This window comes from Hemiscyllium ocellatum, chromosome 30 (assembly GCF_020745735.1).
Source record: "Hemiscyllium ocellatum isolate sHemOce1 chromosome 30, sHemOce1.pat.X.cur, whole genome shotgun sequence".
Lineage (NCBI taxonomy): Eukaryota > Metazoa > Chordata > Chondrichthyes > Orectolobiformes > Hemiscylliidae > Hemiscyllium > Hemiscyllium ocellatum.
In genome coordinates, this window is record NC_083430.1 from 4,312,990 (window position 1) to 4,336,376 (window position 23,387).

General features: G+C 41.1%; 1 protein-coding gene across 1 annotated transcript in view; it reads right to left on the minus strand.

The window, feature by feature from the left end:
- Positions 1-4,298: 4,298 nt before the first annotated feature.
- LOC132830139 (potassium voltage-gated channel subfamily KQT member 4-like) overlaps positions 4,299-23,387 on the minus strand; it is a 633,387-nt gene continuing 614,298 nt past the window's right edge. The window contains exon 14 of the mRNA XM_060847647.1: positions 4,299-12,342. Coding sequence (XP_060703630.1) covers positions 12,130-12,342 — 213 coding nt within the window. The 3' untranslated portion in view covers positions 4,299-12,129. The remainder of the gene's footprint in view (positions 12,343-23,387) is intronic.

Here is a 23,387-nt window from a genome sequence, read left to right on the forward strand (position 1 = left end):
TGGATGCTGCCTGACCTGCTGCGCTTTTCCAACAACTACGTATTAGAGTTTCTTTTAACAAAGTTTCCTCCAAATCACATGACTGGTGATACCTGCTTGTTGTTGACCCTGCTTGGGCTAATTGTAAACAGTGGCTGGCTTGCTGAGGTTCTTATTCTATTGTGCTCAGGAGAAGGCAAGCCTGCTATGAACAAGGTATCCACCAGATATCTACCATTTCTGAAAAGGCAGAATTTGGCTTTCTAAAAGAATAAACACAGGCTATGGTGGTTGTAACAAGGTCAGCCAACTGGATATCATAGAATCAGAGGTCCCTGATTGAGGCCGTTAATCTGGTTCAATCAGGGAGCCCTGACTGATATAAAGCAAGGAAGTGTGTCAGAGATCCTATGAACAAGGTATCCACCAGATTTCTACCATTATTGAGTGAAATCCATTTGTTCTTTTTGAAAGAGAGATCAAAGGAAAATCTTAAAGTTGCATTTCCTGAGCAAGCTATGTCTGTAAAACGTCAAAGACAACCTTGTATGATTAGTGATGTCAGCACTCGCATGAGTAGATCAGTGCTCCAAACTCCAGAATATTCTATCCATTACCCTTTTGCCCATGAAATAACTCTACACAGGCCGATATTCCATCATCAAGTCACCCTTTACTTACACATGAACAGTCCTTGACTTTATTACTGCCTCATTCAGAGTCAGCTACCTGAGTGTTAGGATCTCTGACACACTTCCTTTCTTTATATCAGTCAGGGCTCCCTGATTGAACCAATTAATGGCCTCAATCAGGGACCTCTGATTCTACGATATCCAGTTGGCTGACCTTGTTACAACCACCATAGCCTGTGTTTATTCTTTTAGAAAGCCAAATTCTGCAGGGAAATTTGCATTTTATTCTCTTGTCCCAAAGACTGTGTTTGTATTTACTTTGAAGCTTTATTAACTGTATGTTGGAGAGGGCCATGCTTGTTTTCTTTTATTTTCTCATTTTGTTTTAGTTTGGAACTGTGAGTTAAATTTAAGAGTTGAACTATGCACGGTGGCACAGTGGTTAGCACTGCTGCCTCACAGCACCAGAGACCCGGGTTCAATTCCAGCCTCAGGCAACTGTCTGTGTGGAGATTGCACATTCTCCCCGTGTCTGTGTGGGTTTCTTCCGGGTGCTTCGATTTCCTCCCACATTCCCAAAATGTGCAGGTTAGGTGAATTGGCTATGCTAAATTGTTCTTAGTGTTAGGTGAAGGGGTAAATGTAGGGGAACGGGTCTGGGTGGGTTGCTCTTCGGAGGGTCGGTGTGGACTTGTTGGGCCAAAGGGCCTGTTTCCACACAGTAAGTAATTTAATCTATGAACAGCAGCTTGTTTAAAAGGGCCTGATAACAAGGACATACGTTTGCTGTTCAGATCTAGGCCTGCTAAATGCCTGTTGTAAGGATATTATAGGTGAATCAGTACTGAGACATTACTGTGCTCAGGGCTGGTAACTGATTAGATGTTGAATTGGTCAATAAATAAGGACTGGTCCTAACGGGCCAACCAGAGATAACGTTGATTAAAAACGAGAAAAGAGAGCACCAGTTCTGACTGGATTTTAGCAGGAGGTGGTGTTATTTTTAGAAACTCCAGAGACTGTAGCCATTCTCTTCTCTCTGGTTTTCTTTCCAGTTATTACATTGTTGAATGTTCTAAGTAAAGAATCCCAGTCTGTGAAAAATAGGTAAATATTCGTATGAGACAGTGAGGACTGCAGATGCTGGAGATCAGAATCAAGAGTGTGGGGCTGGAAAAGCACAGCAGGTCAGGCAGCATCTGAGGAGCAGACAAGTTGACGTTTTGGGCAAAAGCCCTTCAATATTCTTCGGATTCTGCAGAAAGTTTTTGCCCTAATCAATGACTTCACAATCTAACTAAGGGCATGCAACCGTGGCTTTCTTGGTTAAAGCACCTGCCTAATACACAGGAGATCCGTGTTTCCGCTCCGGTGGTGCTTGTCTTTGTCGAGAGCTCATTGTTGTATCTTCTCGCTAATGTTGCGTAAGGGGTGGCACGGTCGCTCAGTGGTTAGCACTGTTGCCTCACAGCACCAGAGACCCTGATTCAATTCCTGCCTCAGGTAACTGTCTGTGTGGAGTTTGCACGTTCTCTCTGTGTCTGCGTGGGTTTCGTTTGGTGCTCCGGTTTCCTCCCACAGTCCAAAGATGTGGAGGTTAGGTGAATTGGCCATGTCAAATTGCTTGTAGTGTTAGGTGCATTAGCCAGGGGTAAATATAGGGGAATGGGTCTGAGTGGTTTGCTCTTCGGAGGATTGGTATGGACTTGTTGGGCCAAAGGGCCTGTTTCCACACTGTAGGGAATCTATCTATCAAATATTATGTACGGGTTCTGCATGCCTGTGAACAACACATTGTCAAGGGACTTAATGAAGGCCTGGTATTTATTGCTTGAACTGGCAAATTACTGTTAAATTCTTCTTTTGTATTTAATTTACTCCTTAACTGTAACTGGATTAGAGTGGTGCTGGAAAAGCACAGCAATTCAGGCAGCGTCCAAGGAGCAATAAAATCGATGTTTCGGGCAAAAGCCCTTCATCAGGAATACCTCCTTAACTGTATTTGTCAGCCTGTCTATGTGAGAGTGGAGGCTTATGATCAAAGAGAATTGAGTTTAGATTGCCAACATTAAATAGATTACCTTGTCATTTGTCGCTGTTCTGCTAAATCACATTCTTAATAATAATTTGTTAATTTTTGTTTGAGTTATAAATCTTGGTGTCCAAGATCTGTTATTTGTCAGGTCTACTTAAGAACAGTTGAGCAATTTGAAGCACATTGAATGTTTTGTTTTCATTGTGTTGTGAGCCCAGTGATACCAAAACATGATTTGTTTGGCTTGTCCCTGTGTCATAACATATGTTATAACATACATAAGCATTGCATCAGCACTGAAACAAAACTGTTTTGATAACAATCAAATAATTGTATTTACTAAGAAAGGTGCTTGAGAGATCATGCATATGCAGTCTTGTGAGTGTGTAGACAGGGAGTCAATGTGTTCCTGGTGTATATATGATATTAGGAGAATGTTCAATATAAGTATATCTGCACACTGCGAGTGTGTGTAACATCTGGTGTTTGCGTGCGTGTAAAACAGTTACATGGATATGAGCGGTGTATGGTGAGGTGATATATGTGAAGTTTAGTGTGTCATACGAGTAGTGTATGTTGTATTAAGTATGTCTTTACAGGGAATATGTACAATGCCTGGTATGTGTCTATAATGAAAGTGTCTGCAGTATCTGGTGTGTGTATACACATAATTCGAGTGAATGTAGTGTTTGGGTGTTTAAGAAGGGAATGCATGTCCAACGTGTACATCCACAGGGAGCGTGTATACTGTCTGGTATGTGCACAAACAAAGTGCTGCAATATCTGGTATCTGCATGCAGGAAGCGTCTGCATGTTTGGTTCATGTTTATACTGTGAATGTGCACAATGTCCTGTATGTGTATAAATGGATATGTGTAACGTCTAGTGTGTTAGTGTTCAGGAAGTATGTGCAATGTCTGATGTATGTGTACACAGGCAGTATGTGCATACACAGACAGGGAGGGTAATCAAGATCTGGAGTAGGTGTATGCAGGGATTGTGCTGAAAGTATGTTGTTGGGGCTTGTGTGCAATGTCTGACGTGTGTGTATAGATGGAGTTTGTGCATTGTCTGGTCTGTTACATTCAGGGAGTGTATGCAGTAGCTGTTGTGTGTATAAGCAGGGAATGTGTGGTGTTTTCTTGTGTATTTGTGTGTGTAAATGTGTTACATGTACATGTGTGGAGTATGTTGAGGTGATATATGTGAAGTTTAGTGTGTCATACAAGTAGTGTACGTTGTATTAAGTATGTCTTTACAGGGAATATGTACAATGCCTGGTATGTGTCTATAATGGAAGTGTCTGCAATATCTGGTGTGTGTATATACACAGGCTGCATGGAATGTCCGTGTGCACATATGGTTGTGTGTGAGGTGTCTGATGTGTGTACATAAGGATGTATTCAATGTCTGGAGTATGCATATACAAGGAGTATGTACAATATTTGGTGTGCCTATAAAGGGAGAATGTACATTAACCAGTGTCTGTACAAATGGAGTGTTTGAAATCTTGTATATGTGCGTGTACATTGGAGGCATGTGTGGTGTTTTCTTGTGTATTTGTGTGCTCAGAGATGAGAAATATTATATCATGTTGGAGAATTTCTGGAATAAACAAATAAAGAACGATGGATAAATCACAAACGGACAAATTCTTCATTAACGTTTATTATAATAAATAACACTTCATTATCTTAGTGAGGTACTAATTTCTTTTGTTAAGCAGAACTGGTTAGAAGCTGGTTAGGATTGTCTTGCGGCTAGGGTCTTTTATTCTGGTTGCAAGGGGACATTATATTCTTAGAAATCATTGGAAATTAAACAAACATCAAAATGACACTTTGAAAAACTTCTCCCCTAATTTTGTTCAGATATGACACTCCTCGTACCAATATTATTTGCTTAGCGTGGCTGGAAGGACATGCATCTCATGCAGATGATGTCGGTGAGACAAAATGTGCAACTCTTCCATGACATGCAGTTGCCACGTGCAATTGGTGTAATGCATAGATATGGTCCACCTTTATCATACAGCCTACACCCCAGCCCAGTGTAACGTAATGGAGCCAGGCCTAGTTACAATCAAGCTAATGAAGCTAGCATGTTGGCTCTTGGATTACTAATTATTATTATTAATTAATCATGATTAATAATAATATAACAATAATATGCTACGAGTGTGGAAGAAGCAGTTTTCCTCAGGTTGTAAAGCCTGTTGGATGCTATGGGTTGGGACGGTTAAACATGCAATGACACCATTGAGACGCAAGAGATGCACACCAGGAGAGACTGTTCTGTTCATAATTACTTATTTCTTAATCCTTACAGACTAAAGTTTGAACAGCAGAAGAGTTGTTCATTACTCCCACAAACTCTGGTGTAATGTCAATAAAGAGTTCAGCTAGCTTGCAAGATTGTGGCCTCGAGAGTGGGATAAATTACCCACATAAATGAATGCTGTTGTTGCAATTGTGAAGGAGTGAAAAAGACATGTTTGCCATCAAGAATGGCTGGGGAGAAGGTCAGCTGGGGGTTGTTTGATAAAGTCATGCATCCACCACACCAAGACTTATTACAACTTCATAGATCAAAATCTAATGTTAAATGGCCTGCACACAACAATGGGAAACAAACTCCATGACCTGCTACGTGGAATTTGTAAACAGTTTTAACAGTTAAAACTGCTTACTGACTAGCCACAGAATATTATGTCCAAAACAATTTCCCATGCATTGATGTAACCATACATGGAGGTGAAAGGCAGAGGATAGGTTTCCAGCTCAGAATCACAACCCTTTGTTAGGTTTCCTGCTCAGAATCACGACTATTGATACCCATAGTGTAAACTGTGTGTAAATGAAAATGGTTAAATATTTAATCATCATCTTCTCCCCCCTCATTGTTGTGCTTACCCCAGATTCATCCCCAGGTCTCTTCTGAAGCTCTGCCCCTAGGAAACTTATACATTTTTAAAGTCACAAATTCCATGAGTAAATTATTACTCCCTATAGTTTACAATGAGCTGGGTTTCATCTTTCTTCACTTCAGCCATGAACTGAAGATTTGTTTGGCATGTTCTGACTTCTGTTTTTCAGTTCTATTCCAGTACAAAGAGATTTGCACTTTCCAGTTCAGCAACATTACCACATGAACGAGCAATGGCACCTGTGGGCTCCTCTCTTAGCCATGGAGTGGTCATAAAGGGGTACTCCTTCCCTTGACAGTCCACTGGGTTTGTTCAGCAGTCTGTCTGCGTGGTGGTAGAGTCCCGCTTGTCAGTGAGAGCAGAATGTGGTGGGCAATTAATCATTTTTTTTGGATTGACCGGCCTCTGATTGGCAGATAATCATATAATAAGTTTTCTGTTGTCAGTAACACTGTGGTGTAGGACAATATCCAACTCTCCTCACAATGTCTCCCATACGCATTTTAACTGCCTCCCAGCCTGTATTCAGAGAAGATGTTAAAATTCACCTTCATTTATGTGTCATTTTAAACTGATAATCAAAAATGATTAAAATTATACTCAGTGAAAGAGCAGCATTCAGTAAGGGCGTTCTCAGTTCCTTTCCCCAGTTTGTATTGAGCTAGACATTGCAACAAAGCAGAAATAGATTACCACAATTTGCCTATTCACTATCAATATTCATGCTCCTGAATATTCACTGCTCGAAACAATGAGTTAATGGACATATGTAATTTAAAAAAAATCTCAACTCCAGCACACATTTCTTGTCCTTCTGCATTTTGACACTGTCATTGTCAAGTTGCTCATTCCAGTTAGAATGTTGGGTGGATTTTAATTGCCACCCTGAAATCTGACTGGCCCACATTAGATTATCAAGCAGTTCATTCATAATGACAATTTGATACATTGGTGGCAGGTCAAAGCTTTGGGCCAATTATCACTAGGGATCAGAGTAGAGAATACAGAAACAGAGTGCTTTTCAATGAAGCATAAAATCTAAACAGGGAATTTAAAAGGAGAATAGAAAAAGGAAGTACTTTCACTGGGGAAGAAGAATTTAAGAGTAACACCAAAGAACAAGGTAAGATAACATCTCTTTGTGTAAGAGTAATGATGAGATAGAATTATCCTATGAGAAACAAACAAATACCGGTGAATAAATTATTTGAAGATGTTTATATTCTAAATTATGGTGAAAAGAGATGAGATTGAGATTAAATTCCATTCTTTCAGGGAGCCACTGGTCTCATTATTATAGTATTGAGAGCACAGAAATATTTGACCCAGCCACCCTATCAGAAGTGCTTTATGCTCTAAAGAACTGTCTGTCAGACAACTTCATTTCTACATAATGTAATAAAAAATTCAAAGTTTGTTTAGAAATTGAAGTCTTCAAAATGCCAATGTGGTTTTACTTCTTGACCCCTGGATTACCAGTCTAGGAATATGAACCATCACACCACCCTAACAGTGCAAATAGAATTTCCACCAATTAAAAGGCACTTCCTATCACTTCATTTGTTTTGATCACCACCAATGTTCTGTTCCGCATCTGCAAAAAAATTGAGTTGGTATGAAGTTTGACTGATCCTCTTCGAAAAGTCTTACGCACTAGTTACTTTCTGACCTAGATTGATTACTGTAACTTGAGGTTTTGTGTCTCAGTGAGAGTGCTGTGCTTTCTGATCCTCCACCTATTACCCCCTTTTCACTCTCCAACGATTGATGAGACATGGGGAGAGGATGAAGGAATGAACAAATCTTTTTCAATAAGCTCTTCAAGTCTAACATTGGCTTCACCCAATTAGCTCCAGTGTTCTCTACTACTCAGGTATGTCTGCATAAAATCCCCAGCCATGCTCAATAAAAGAAATGGATCAAACTGGCTAGTGTGAGGACCATATCAGAAGTCTGCCTTATCACTGAAAATAATGAGCCAGGCAATAGGGTGTGTCAGAACAGTACAAGACACCTACAGTTCTCTGCGTAAAATGGATTAAACATAATGGCCCTGATCATTTGTTGGATTTTTTTTGTACAAAATCTACATGGAGTCTGGAGATGGTCATTGGTTACTCACAATGCATTCCTGTACAGTCATCTCAAAGTACATTATTGTACAGACATCTGACAAAGTACATTATCCCTTACAAAATAAGGTTTTCCAAAAAAAAGAATGGATCTCTCATCATGTGTAGGTTACCTGCTTTTACAGAAAGCTCTGAAACAATGAAGTTGTGATTTTTCAGAAATGCAAGATTAAAAGTCTCAGAAACCTCATCTTCTATAGCATAACAGCCATGTGTGTTATACAGTCTATTCTGATATAATACAATAGTTCCATTCTTGTGCGATCCTGCATTATAAGAAAATTGTGTAATAGCAGTACCATTTAAATCAATGGGAACAGAATTGTGTTATAAGGAACGTTCATGTTCTACAAATAATGATCTAAATTATTCACTCGCATTATAGCCAATTGCATTGAAGAAACTTGCGTTATAGCAGAACCGACTGTACCTGTAAAACGTGATTGAAATAAATGATGGATCCCTTTTCCTCACCTTGTCAGCTCTCCTAATCAGAAGTTTAATTGGACTAGGCACTTTGGGAAGTGCTGTATTAACAACTGTTCAAGTGTTGTTTGGAGGTATCTTGTAGCTGTTTGTCCAATCACTCTTTATTTAGGGACTATGTTACTTTACTCTTTGGCAATCTTTGTGGTTCAAATTTCATGCAATAGACACAAAGGTTAAATCAAATATCTGGACAATCCATAGATATTAAATTGGAAGCTAAGAGAAAGTAACTTAGTAATGGGCTAGCACTGCTGCCTCATAGCGCCAGAGACCCAGGTTCAATTCCTGACTCAGGCGACTCTCTGTGTGGAGTTTGCACATTCTCCCCGTGTTTGCGTGGGTTTCCTCCGGGTGCTCCGGTTTCCTCCCACAGTCCAAAGATGTGCAGGTGAATTGGCCATGCTAAATTGCCCGTAGTGTAAGGTAAAAGGGGTAAATGTGGGGGAATGGGTGGGTTACGCTTCGGCAGGTCGGCGTGGACTTGATAGGCCGAAGGGCCTGTTTCCACACTGTAAGTAATGTAATCTAAAAAAAACTTTACAAGAGATAAGAAATACAATAAAATTGTTACTGGTTGATGCACCTACTGAGCTCAGGCTGACATGATACTTATACAGAGGCTGTAGGCCCAGAATAAGATGTCCACACAATCAGTAACACTACCACCAGTGACATCAACAGCAGTAACAATATTATTGGTAACACTACCATCAGTGATACCATCAACAGTGACATTGTCATCCATGACACTGCAATCAGCGACACTACCATCAGTGACACTACTGTCTGTAATTACAGCAATCATTAACACCGTCATCATAACACCATTCAGTAACACTATCATCAATGTGACAGTACCAACAATGTTCCAAGAACTTCAATGTGATGGGACCAATGATGTGATTGATGTATCAATGTGATAGTAAAATCAGTGATTTATCATCAGGAATAAGCTAACTTCAGTGTAGCTGTACCATTGTCAGTGTGATCCAACAAGACGACATGACCAACTGAATCAGTCTTGTGTTTCTGGCTGTTATCACCATTTGGGGTGATATAATGAATGTGCTGTCCTGACAGAGAAACAGCTGTTGAGCACAAAGGTTAGAGCATGTTGTCCAATATATTTCAATTGCCCTGGCTAGTGGAGATGTTCCAATCCAGTACAACACATTTGTGAGAATAGCCTTCAAGACAGCTTAAACTGCCCGACAGGCCATTGTTGCTCAGTACACCTTCACATTACATGAAAAATAAATAAAAACAAAGTCCACAAAGCTCAACCCAGCTGGGATTCTAGCCAAGCATTCAAAATGTGATGCAAGTAAACTTTTGTGTTATGGGTGGACAGTGTATAGGTTCTCTCAATGGTTTAACAGTTCTGAATTTCCCAAGAAAATAACTGACTTCTGGTTTTCAACAATAGTTGCAAGGAAAGGAAAAATTTCTGCATTATTTTGTAAATCAGATTGTCAGAACATACTGTACACCTCTCTATATGGTACCCCCTGACTGCTGAGTATATGTCAATGAATTAGAGATAACATCAGACTCAATTACGCAAGTTACTTACAAAAGGGAAATGAACCTTCGGAACTGCCTATAATATCTCATCTCTTAGTCACACCTCGTACTGTGTTTTATGTTGTTGAAGCTCACTGGGAGCAGAGATTTTGTAAATAGTTCCTCTTATGCAAAATCCAGCTATTTGGTTCCACTGACCTCATGAATAGGCAGCAAATCCACTATGTCCATCGATGATGCCATTCAGGGTATGACAGAATGGAACATTTCAGCATGAAATGGCTCAGTTGATGGTACTCTTCCCTCAGTCAGAAGGAGATTGGTTTATATCCCAAATTAGCGAGAGCACAGTGCAGTGTTGAGAGAGATAACTGCCTGATGTTCACATGGACATTAAAGATCCCAAGGCACAATTTGAAGAGCAGGGAATTCTCCCAGTGTCCCGACTAATATGTTTCCCTCAGTCAATACAACCAAAAATACACATTAATATCTTATTGCCGTTTGAGGTTTTTTGCTATTTTCTAATTGCCTGGCAGATTTGCCTGCACAATAGTCATTTTACCTGAAAACAAGTGTGAAGCAACCTGAGATTTGTCAGAGGTGGTAAAGTCCTTCTTTAACTGTCCAGCTTGTCTCTAACCAGTAATTTAAAAGCAGAAAACACAGTAACAAGACTTAACTGAGAGGCACAGATATAATTCCCATGTCTGCATTCTTTATAACACTTAAAATGAGTGGTGATTCAGTGGAATTTATTCCTCTTTAAACTCATATGATTTCTCAATTAGGATACGTGTATCAAGCCACATGAAGGCGAAAGGGTCTCTATGATAACTGGCTAATGATGTCCTAACAGCAGCACTATCACATTTTGCAATTTTGTAAATAAGTTATTGTTTTTTGTGAGATAGGATTGTGCGAAGAATCAGCCATCTCTCTATTTCTCCTTTCCTCTTATTTGCTTTTGCTCTTCTATCACATACATTAAAAAGAAAAGAGATCTTGCTGTGAAGCTAGTTTGTGTGTAATACCCATTAGAATGTCCTTTATTCAGACAGCTCAATGTTTAACTTGGGGTTTCTGGTTAGCCACTGTACCTTTGCATCTGTGGATGAAATAACAACTGGTACCTGAATCATACAGGCTAACAAATAGACACGGAGCTGCAATTAGTAATGCTCATACATTCCTTTCTTTAAGTATTGTTACTAGGGTCCTGATAAACTGAAATTCCTGATGAAGGGTTTTTACCTGAAGCATCGATTCTCCTGCTCCTCGGATGCTTTTCCAGCACCCCACTTTCGACTCTGACCTCCAGCATCTGCAGTCCTCACTGTCTCCTGAAAAACTCTATCTTATTCCTTAACTGAGCATGAACTAAACATCAGATTGGGTTAGATTTCTCTTGGATTTTATATTCTGCTTCCTCTCTGAAGGTATCTGAAACTCACTGAGAAATGTTGTCCTGCTCTGATGTCTTATGTGTCAGCTGCACTTGGATTTGAAAGTTTGTATTTGCCAGCATTTCATTTCACAGCTCTTCATCAATGTAGCTATAATTCACATTGTTATATCTCAAACTTTTCAGTAAGTCCACTACCAGGCACCACATTCCCCATCTCAAATTAAAACAGGAGTTGGTTCAATTGTTCCTTGAGAAATTTTGGCAAATTAGATTTTCCCAGTCCTTTCTTTAATATGCTGTCTTGCTTCAGAAATAGATATCTTTAACACTCTCTAGGAAGGACATTACAATACTGATGGCCAAAGACAAATGGACACACTCTAACAGAATGTTGATCTTGGCCAGAATCCTGAGAATTTGATTGACATCATTCTTTAATGCAGCTTCTGTGAATATAGTGCTAAGTTGTGTTCAACTTGACCTTTCATATGATTCCTTTGGTGCAGAAAGCTAAGCAAAAAACCAGGGATCTCAGACACACCTTGGATATGATAAATTATTTCATTGGAATGTTCTGAATAGAAATTGGAATTCCTTCATTAGCTTGAAATCTTATTAGTTTCTTTTTGCTAATGCTACATCTTTTACTACGGATTGCCTTGTGCACCATTGAGTTGGGGCTGGAAGACTGCAAAAAGCCAGGTGGAAACCTGTCACAGGCCATATTGACAAATTGTGTTGGCCGTTTCAGAATCATAGGAGACTGCAGATCATTTTATTCCCACTTGAGACCAGTAGTTGTCTTCGAGGTCACAGAAGATATTTTTTGTCACGTTGTTCTTCAAAAGTTGATCACTGGTACCGAAAAGACATCATTAAATTAAAATGCAAAACAATAATGGTGGCTTTTAAGATGTCTTCTTAGGTTTGTTTGTGCCAATCCACATAACCACATTCAGTCAGGTTACAAAATCAGCAATGGTCACCAGGACCTTTTCATAACCTTACTCTAGATTTGTGGAGGCAGATAGGTTCAACGTCTGGGTGGACATAGAGATATCTGTAGTATCCACTGGGCTGTGATAGTCAGAGGTCAGGTCCTGGTCAACTAGAGGAATGTTCATTGCAGCCAGTGTCAATGCTGTCACTGAACCTTTGCTTAAACTCTGGCTGTAGATCATCAATAACATGTCCAGCTTTTGTTCAATGGACTGCACCTAGAATAGACGGAGAAAAGACAGCGTAAATATACAACGAAACAAGGATACAATGAAAGAAAATTATTAATATTCACAGTGTTCAAACGTCAAGATGGTGATGTAGTCAGTAGTATGACTGGTGATGTAGTAATGTGTAATTAGGCATATCATTCTCTTTCTCATGGGAGATGCTTGGAACACAATTACAGGAGTAAACTCTAGAACTTGTCCCACCATTCATTTTGATCATGCCTAATTTGTGACTGAACTCCATATTACCCTTGCCCTATACCTTTTACTACTTTGGGTTAAAAAATATCAATCAAACTCAAGATTTTAAAATCCTTGCTGTTTCTGGAAGAGAATTCTATACTTCAACACTTTTTTTTGTAGGAGTGTTTCCTAACTGTACATCTAAGTTTTAGACAACGGCCTATTGTTTTAGACTCCCAATCTGCAGAAAGAATGTATCTGCAACTATTTTATCAACTCTATGCAATATGTTGAAAACTTTGATCAAATACATTTAGTGTGCTAAATTCCACGGAAAATGAAATGGTTTACATAATATATTCCCTTAATTTAACCCTTGGAGATTCGATATTAATGACAGATTCCCCTGATGCTTTGACGGGTGAGTGTTGATGTCTGGGTGAAAGACCTTCAGAATGTCTGATTCAGGGGCATTCAATGGTGAGTGTTTTCATCGTCAACTGACTGTAGAAAGAGACCTTTGGCACTCTGAATAGCATGGTCTTGACAGCAGCAGCAGATTATAAGAACTTTGGTGTTAAGAATTTTGTCTTTCAACTTAAGTTGCCGATAAATTTTAAACAGTGAAAGTATATTAATCTAGTTTTTTAAGTGAGAATGGTTGGTTGCCATATCTCATAGCCAAAGAGAAATTACATAAGAATCATTGTCCTGTAAGTTTTTAATACATGTTTTGAGACAAAGTCCTTGCTCTCCTCAAATCCTGTCTGTTAATCTATTGAATGCTTGATATATTTCTACAAGACAACAAGTGGTGTTGTTGGAGAATATAATCCCGAGTTGCAGAACATTTGAAATGAGTTTAGGGGTGTATCATTGATTGTGATTATCAAGTCTTAGAGTTTATGGCTAGGGACAAGTTTGTGTAAAATCTCTGTCTTTCTCAGACTTACTGTAATGCTGAAACATTCTGAGGATTGGGCAGGGCAGTCAACAAACAGTTCAAAATCCTTAAAGTGCGTGCACTCGGATAGTAAAGTTTCTAACAAACCAGAGCCTGCTTAACAGCCGTTCCGTGATCTTTGTGCAAGCCTTCAGACTTTCCAGGTTGAAGAAGTTGCTGTTTGCATTAAACTGAATGTTGTCTCCTATGTGAAGATCTTTGAATGAAAAGTAAATGGCAAACAGACCTGGAAGCTTGTTAATGCCATTGGAGACAGGAAAGGCATCTCATGAGGCATTATTCTATCTCACACTGACCACTACACGATCATAACATAAGAAGAGCCTGTACATCATTTTACGGCACTTCCACAGGTCTTCATAGTTTAAATTGGTGTAGCCCTTGATCAAGTAAATCAATACTATATACAGCACTTTCTTCTGTTATAGGCTTTTTTGGAAGTTAATGTGCTGAATAGATTGTATTGACCAATCTGAGTCAAGCCATAACAGAGAAAGCTGCACTGTGATTGTTGGCTGACCGAGTTTGCAAGATGAGTGAGAATCCTGTTACAATCTAAACTTGAGCATATCGAATTACATTATTGTAGGAAGTGACACACAAAGCTCTCCGACTCAGAGGAAATACAGCAAGCTTGACATAAGTAGTCGCAAAGATTGGTGATTTCACAGAAGATAACAGAGGTACTGAAGTTTCTCAGAATAAGAATGGATGTCACTCATAGCACAGCCTCTGAAATCCTTGGTTTCACCAAATGATAGCAACAGGATTGCTTCCATAAGCATGATAAACACCTGATAATCATCAATCAGAACACATGCTACAGAGCAAAGTAAGAGCAACAAACAATGTATAGTAGAATTTAATGGCATCAAAATGTTGCCAATAAACATGACCTTCTCCAAGAAAGTCTGTGATCCGTCTATGGCCCCCAAACCAGTATGATATCCATTTTTCCAGCGGACACTGATGAGCTCCTAATGAATAGGTGTAGCATTTTCTTTCATTCAATAGAGACTTTAACAATCTCCTGAAGCAAGAATCCTCAGTGAACAAAGATGTTGCTGAATCACTCCCAAAGCAGTATATTCTGGATGTGTTTGCCCTTGTTCAAATTCAAGCTGGAGTTACCATGATCATAAAGCAAATGTCTGGAAGTAAGTTTCCAGGAATCAATGACAGTTCCCTAAATATTCAAAAACGTGGAAAACCTCACATGGTCAGGCCAAGTTTGCTTAAACTGGAACCAGGGCATTTCAGGTTACAAGAATATTTCAATAACTCATTTGTATAAACGGGAGAGAAGCAAGCTCATCTGTGACAATTATTGTGGTATTTCATCTCTTTATATTAGATTAGATTATTTACAGTGTGGAAACAGGCCCTTTGGCCCAACAAATCCACACCGACCCGCCGAAGCGCAACCCATCCAGACCCATTCCCCTACATTTACCCCTTCACCTAACACTACGGGCAATTTAGCACGGCCAATTCACCTAACCTGCACATTTTTTGGACTGTGGGAGGAAACCGGAGCACCCAGAGGAAACCCACACGGACATGGGGAGAACGTGCAAACTCCACACAGTCGCCTGAGGTGGGAATTGACCCATGTTTTGGGCACTGTGAGGCAGCAGTGCTAACCACTGTGCCACCGTGCCGCCCACTGTGGGAAAATTTTTGCAGGGCTTTTCTGAACACCCAGATCTAGCATAATTTAGTAAATTTATATTATACCTTTCCTAAAATGTGAGCTCAGAACTGGTCACATTAACTTCAGTTATGAATTTGCATCTGCAGCATAATTCCCAGTTCCTTGTTTCCTAGTCCTCCATCAGCCTTGCTTATTATTTGCTGTATGTGTTTAGCACATTTGAATGATCTGTGAAGGTGCAGAAATGCAGGGTAGTGAAGAGGCAAGCAATAATCAAAGTGTGACAGGAAAGGGTAGAAAATATATGCAGAAGAGTGTAGTAGAAATTAGAACCAGAGAGAGTAATGATGGTGGAAGTTGAAGCCTAAGGCTCTTAATCTGATGTCAAAAATATCAGAAATAATGATAAAACCCTTTTACTCTCAATAACAGCCTTACAGACACTCAAACATCAGTGAAGGGTCAACGAGTTTCAACCGCCCCAAAGTTATCAAGGTGCACTCCACAAAGTGATGTAACAAGATCGGGGAGTTCAAAGCACAAACTAAAAATAAATTAACACATCTTGACAGCTATTACAGAGATGTGGTTACAGGGTGACCAGACCAGGAGCTCAATATTCAAAGATATTCAATGTTCTGGAAGATGAAACAAAAAGGAAAAGAAGGTAGTATAGCTTTGTTAATAAAGAAAGGTATCAGTGCAGTAACATAGATGTATTAGATCAGTTGTGGATTCAGTTTGGACAAAATGAGGAAACAAAGGAAAAAGGCCACAAGTGGGAGGCATCCACAGATCCAGACGAGTTGCCTCAATGTTAGATAAAGTAGAAGGCTGGAAATAATAGAGATGTGTCAGAAGACAATTGTCGTGGGTGATTTTAATTTGCATATTGACTGGACATGTCAGGTGCTTAAGGGGAGCAAGGAAGAAGAATTTGTAGAGTGCATCAGGAATTATTTCCCAAAGCGGTACATTACAGAATCTGTCCAGGAACAGGCAATTTTACATTTAGTAATGTATAATGAGATAGGATTAATAGGAGGTAATTAAGAATCTTTTGGGAGTAGGATCACAACATGGCAGAATTTCAGTTTAAGGGAGAAGCAGCTATGGAGGGGACGAGACTGTGGGGTTTGTTAAGATTTGTCCTGAACAGCTGTTTCCTGGGGTGCACATCGAAATGAATATCAACTGTGCCTGGAGGATCATCAGTTCGGTAGAAGAAGCTCTTTTGTATGCCCAAACCTTGCTGGTCTTCCACTTGAAGGAGTTAACCCCAAGTGAGTGTTGTAAACTGGCACATTCCAAGGTCCAGGACTATGTGCTGAAGCTTGGGGCAGCTGCTGCCAAGGCACAGTGGGGAAAGACCACTGTGTAAGGTCCCTCTGCTGAAGAATAAGGGGGGGGGGCGGTCCATTCAGTAACTGGGCCCCACTATTGCCTCAGCTATAGGCCAAGAGGTTGTCTGTAAGTATTGAGTATGGTGGACATCAAAGACTTAATTCTTCATCAGTAAGTGAAGAGAGTATAGATCTGAGCGGGTTCATTAACCTTCCATGTACCAAATGGAAGGATAGCTATCTTCTCCCCTGCCCGACCCCCCCTCCCATTTGTCTCTCCATTCTAGAGGCTCTCTGCCTCATTTCTGATGAAGGGCTTTTGCCTGAAATGTCAATCTTCCTGCTCCTTGGATGCTGCCTGACCCGCTGTGCTTTTCCAGCACCACTCTAATCTTGATTCTAGTCAGTAATGTCCCCATCCCCTGAATGAATAGAAAAAACAGTGGAATCATTTGTCAAAATATTCCAGAACTCACTGGATTCTGGGAGGTACCAGCGAAATGGAAAACTGCTAATGTGACATTACTGTTCAAGAAGGGCGAGAGACAGAAAGCAGGAAACTATAGGCTAGTTTGCCTAACATCCATCATTGGGAAAATGCAAAATTATTAAGGAAGAAATAGCTGCTCACTTAGAAAAAATTAACACAGTCAAACAGTTAAAAACATAATTTGTGAAAGAGAAATCACATTTGACAAATTTGATAGAGATCTTTGAGGAAGTAACAAGCAGAATATTTGGATTTGCAGAAGGCATTCAATAAGGTGCTATTGAATAAAAGGTTACTGTACAAAATAGTAGCTCATGATATTGAGGGTATATATTCCTATGAACTGAGAATTAGTTAAAATACAGAAAACAGTCACAATTTCTGGCATCTTTTTCAGGTGAAAATATGTAACCAATGGAGTGTCACAACGATCAATTCTTGAGCCTCAATTGTTTACTATTAATGACATATGTGTAACGTATCCAAATTTGTTGGATACAAAAATAGGAGGGGGGGCATTCTGTGATGGAGACAGAATGAATCTGCAAGGGTATAGAATAGAATAGAAGACATAGATCAGTATAGCAAAGTATAGGCCCTTCAGCCATCAATGTTGTGCCAACCTTTTATCCTACTCTAAGATCAAACTAACCTACATACTCTACATTTTATAATCATCCAATGTGTCTACCAAGAGTCACTTAAATGTCCCTAATGCATCTGACTCTACTATCACAACTGGCAGTGCATTCCATGCACCCTCCATTCTCTGTGGAAAAAATCTCCCTTTGACATCTCCTCTAAATCTTCCTCCAATTACCTTAAAATTATGCCCCTTCATGATAGCCCTCTATCAAGTTACCTCTCATCCTTCTTCACTGCAATGAGAAAAGCCCTAGGTGCCTCAACCTTTCTTCATAACACATGCACCCCCCCGTGCCCCCGTCCAGGCAGCATCCTGGTAAATCTCCTCTGCACCCTCTCTAAAGCTTCCACGTCCTTCTTATAATGAGGTGGCCAGAACTGAATACAAAATTCCAAATGTGGTCTAAGCAGGAATTTATAGAGCTGCAGAATAACCTCACAGCTCTTAAACTCAATCCCCCTGCTAATGAAAGGTGGGAAGGAAGATGGACAAATCCAGTCAAGTTAAGGGGGGGCAGGGTGGAGAGGGAGGCCTGGGTCTGGGATGTGGTGGGGGTGGAGAGATTTGAAAGCTGGTGAATTCTATGTTGAGGCTGTACAGTTGTAAGCTCCTGAGGAAGATGATGAGATGCTCTTCTTCCAGTGTGCATGTGGGCTTGTGTTGACGATGGACAACACCCAGGAAGGGCATGTTGTCAGGGGAGTGGGACTGGGAATTGAAATGGATGGCGACTGGAGATGGGCTTGATTGGAGTGTACGGACCATAAATGTTCCCTGAACCACTCCGTGAGTTTGCGCTCGGTCTCTCCGATGTAGAGGAGACCACATTGGGAGCAACGGATGCAATAAATCAGGTTAGAGGACATGTACGTGAATCTTTGCCGGAATTGGAATGATTCTTTGCGACTTTGGACAGAGGTGAGGGGGGAGATGTGGGGACAGGTTTTGCACCTCCTGTGGCTGCAGGGGAAGGTTCCAGGTGTAGGGGAGGGGTTGGTGGGGTCTGTGAAACTAATTAGGGAGTGCGGAGAGAGAGGTCCCTGTGAAAAATGGATAGGGTGAAGAGAAATATCATTTTGGTGGTAGGGTCCAACTGCAGGTGGCAGAAGTGGCGGAGGATGATATGCTGGACTTGAAGATGAATGGGTTGCAATGTGAAGACCAGAGGGACTCTTCCTTTGTTGTGGCTGGGAGGATTTTGTGTGAGGTCAGAGGTGCAGGAAATGGAGGAGATGCAGCTGAAGGTAGTGTTGGTCATGAGTGAGGGAAAATTACGGTCGTTGAAGTAGGAGGACGTCTAGGATGGCCTTGTGTGGAACTGCTCATCCGGGGAGCAGATATGGCTGAGGCACAGGAATTGGGAGTATGGGATCGCATTTTGCAGGGGGTTGTGGGAGGAGGTGTAACTGAGGTAGCTGTGGGACTCATTGGGCTTGTAATAGATGTCAGTGCTGAGTTGGTTGGTGAAGGTGGAGGCAGACAGGTCCAGGAAGAGCAGGGAGGTATCAGAGATGGTCCAGGTGAATTTGAGGTCAGGGTGGAATGTGTGGGTGAAGTGGGTGAACTGTTCAAGCTTCTCGTGGGAGCACGAGGCAGCACCAATACAGTCATCGATATAGCAGACGAAAAAGTGGATTTCGTGTCAGTATAGCTGCAGAAGATGTTCTGTTCCATGCATCCTATGAAGAGAACAGGCATAGCTTGGACCTAAGCGGGCAAGTGTGGCCATCCTTCTGGTTTGTAGGAAGTGGGAGGATTAAAGGAAAAGTTGTTAAGGGTGAGGACCTGTTCTGCCAGGTGGATATGAGTGTCAGTGGAGGGGGACTGGTTGGGTCTGCGAGAGAGGAAGATACAGGGGCCCTTGAGGCCCTCTAAACATCATGTGTAGAAAAACTGGATGGGCACGCTGAAGATGAGGTGTTGGGGGCTGGGAAACTGAAAGATGTGGAGAAGGTGTATGGCGTAGGTGGTGTGCTGAACGTAAGTGGAGAGTTCATGGACCAAATAGGACAGGACGTAATTCAAGATTGAATTCACTCTGCAATTTGAGAGGGAGAAGAAAGAATCAGAGGTAATGCTATTACAGCTGAATAAAAGCAACTACAGAGGCTTAAGGGTAGAGCTGGGTAGAACTGACTGGGAGAGGAACCTAGCAGGAAAGACACTGGAACAGAAGTGGCAGGAGTTTCTAGGAGTAATTCAGGAGACACAGCAGAGATTCATTCTGAGGAAAAAGAAGCGTGATAGGGAAGATGAGGCAACCATGGTTGACCAGGGAAGTCAGGGATAGCACAAAAACAAAACAGAAAGCATATAATGTGGCAAAGACAGAGGGAAACCAGGAGATTGGGAAGCTTACAAAGACTAACAGATGGCAACAAAAAAAGAAATAAGGAAGGAGAAGGTTAAATATGAGGATAAGCTAGTGAGTAATATAAAGGAAGACTTTAGATATATAAAGAGAGGCAAAAGAGAGGCAAAAGTGGATATTGGGTCACTGGAAAATGATGCTGGAGAGATAGTAGTGGGGAGCAAAGAAATGACTTAGAACTGAGTAATTACTTTGCTTTAGTCTTCATGGTGGAAGACACGAGTAATGCCCCAAAAATTCAAGAGAGTGAGGGGGCAGAGCTGAGAATGATGGCCATCACCAAGGAGAATGTGCTAGAAAACCTGAAAATGGATAAATAACCTGGACCAGATGGACTACACCCCAGAGTTCTAAGGGAAAAAGCTGAAGAGATAATGGAGATGTTAGTGGTGATCTTCAAGGATTCACTAGAATCAGGGATGGTTCTAGAGGACTGGTAAATCACTAGAGTGACACCCCTGTTTAAAAAGGGAGGAAGGCAAAATTGCAGGCTGATTAGCCTCACCTCGGTCGTGAGTAAGATCCTGGAATCCATTGTGAAGGATGGGATTTCTGAATACTTGGAAGTGTATGGTAAAATGGCAAAGTCAGCATGGTTTCATCAAGGGAAGGTCGTGCCTGAATCCTTTGAGGAAGTAACAAGCAGGTTAGACCAAGGAGAGCCGATGGATGTTACCTACCTAGACTTCAAGAAGGCCTTTGACAAGGTGACACATAGGAGGCTACTGAGTGAGCCAAGGGGCCGTGGTATTAGAGGCAAGGTGCTAGCACAGATAGAAGCTTGGCTGTCTGGTAGAAAGCAGAGCGGGAATTAAAGGGTCCTTCTCAGGATGGCAGCCAGTGACAAGTGGTATTCTGCTTGGGACGATAACTTTTCCCTTTATACATTAACGTTTTAGATGAAGGAACTGAGGGCATTCTGGCTAAGTTTGCAGACAAAACAAAGTTAGGCAGAGGGACTGGAAGCATTGAGGAGGCAGGGAGGCTGCAGGAGGATTTGGACAGGTTAAGAAATTGGACAAAGAAGTGGCAGATAGAGTACAATGTGAGAAAGTGTGAGGCCATACACTTTAGTAGGAAGAACAGAGACATGGGGTTGTTTCTAAATAGGGAGAACATTCAGAAGTCTGGAAAGAGACTTGGGAGTTCTAGTCCAGGATTGTCTCAAGGTAAATTTGCAGGTTGAGTGCGTAGTTAGGAAGGCAAATACAATGATGGCATTTATTTTGAGAGGACTTGAATATAAAAGCAGGGATGTACTTCTGAGACTCTATAAGGCTCTGGTCAGAACATATTTGGAGTATTGTGCACAGGTTTGGGCTCCATATCTCAAGAAGGATGTACTGGCCTGGAGTGTGTTCAGAGCAGGTTCACAACAATGGTCCCAGGAATGAAAAGCTTAACATATGAGGAACGTTTGAGGAGTCTGGCTCTATACTTGATGGAGTTTAAGGGATGAGGAGGACCTAATTAAAGCACACAAAATACTGAATAGCCTGCAAACAGCAGATGTTGGGAAGATGTTTCCATTGGTAAGAGACTAGGCCTCGAGGGCACAGCCTTAGAGTAAAGGGAAGACCTTTTAGAATGGAGATAAGGAGAAACTTCTTCAGCCAGTGAGCGGGAAATCTATGGAATTCATTGTACAGAAGGCTGTGGAGGCCAGGTCATTGAGTACATTTAAGACTGAGATAGATAGATTCTTCAGTATCAAGGGGATCAAGGGTTACTGAGAGCAAGTGGGAGAATGGGGCTGAGAAAACTATCAGCCACGATTGAATGCTGGAGCAGACTCAATTGGCTGAATGGCCTAATTTCTGCTCGTATGTCTTATGGTCTTATGGAGATGATTTCAGTGAGGCAGGAGCAGGCAGAGACAAAAGGTAGACTGGGGCAGTCAGGTTTATGAATTTTAGGGAGAAGATGGAAGCAGGCGGTGTAGGGCTATTGGAATTATGAGGTTTGAGGCTGTAGATGGAAGATCTCCTGAGGTGATAAGATTGTGGGTGACCTTGGAGATAATGGTTTCGTGATGATAGGTCAGTCATGATCGAAGGGGTAGTAGGAGGATGTGTCAGACGTGGTAGGAGGTTGGTGTTGGGGTGGAAGGAGTGGAGGGCTGCATGTTTGGATGAGGACAGGTTGAAGTAGGTCAGGGGTGGAGAGATTCAGGCAATTGATGTCATGACAGCAATTGAAGATGGAGAGGTCAAGTGAGGGTAGGAAACCAGCACAGGAGGATGGAGCTTGTTGGAGAAGGGGTCTTCAGAGGGTGGGTGGATTTCACGTTTGAAGAAGTAGGCATGGAGGCGGGTGGTGTCAAAAGTGCTCGACATCTAGACGTGTGAGAAATTCATTGATGTGGGAATAGTGGAATGAAAATGAGTCCTTTGCTGAGGTTTGACCGTTCTCCTCAGTGAGGAGTAGATCGGGTGGGGGGAGGGGGGGGAAATTGGTAAATACCTGGCAAGGCTTGGGGTTGGAGCCTAGTGTTGAGCAAGGTGTTTCCAATAAGCGTGGAAAGCTCAAACTAGGGTCATAATCTTCCAAATTCTACAGACCTCGGGATGTTCCTAGGGATTGGAAGGTAGTAAATGTAACTCCAGCATTTAAAACAAGAGGGAAAATACAGAGAAATATAGTCCATAAGTAACATCATAATTGGGATATACGCTAAAGTCTATTATAGAGGATGTGATAACAATATTTGGAAAGCATTAATGGGATTAGACAAAAATTAGCACAGGTTTACGAAAGGCAGGCCATGCTTAACCAATCTTCTGGAAGATATAGTACATCTGGATTACAAGTTTTGATAAGGTCACTAAAAGAAGCTGGAGGACAAAATTAAAGCATAAAGCATCGGGAAAAATGTATTGGCTTACATTAAGAATTGATTAATAGACTGGAGAGAGAGAGTGGGGATAAATGTATCTTTTTGCAGATGGTAGGCAGTGATTACCACAAGGGTGAGTGCTTGGGTCCCCAGATATTTACTGTAGACATGATCTAGATGAGGGAACCAAATGCAGTATTTCCAAATTTGCTGATGACACAAAACTAGGTAGGATTATGAATTGTGAGAAGAATGCAAGGAAGCTTCAGGGAGATCTAGATAAATAGAATTCAATATAAAGTGAATAAAATGTGAAAGTGCATACATTGGTATGAATATCAGAAAGATAATATTATTTAAAATGGTGATGTATTAGAAAGTGTGGGTGTACAACACAATCTAGGAGTCCTTGTACATCAGACAATGAAAGTAAACAGGCAGTAGCAACAAGTAATTAGAGAGGCAAATGGTATAATGACCTTCAATGCAACATCGTTTGAGTTATGGTGTATGCGTTTCTCAGTGCAATTACTTTGAGGACTTGGT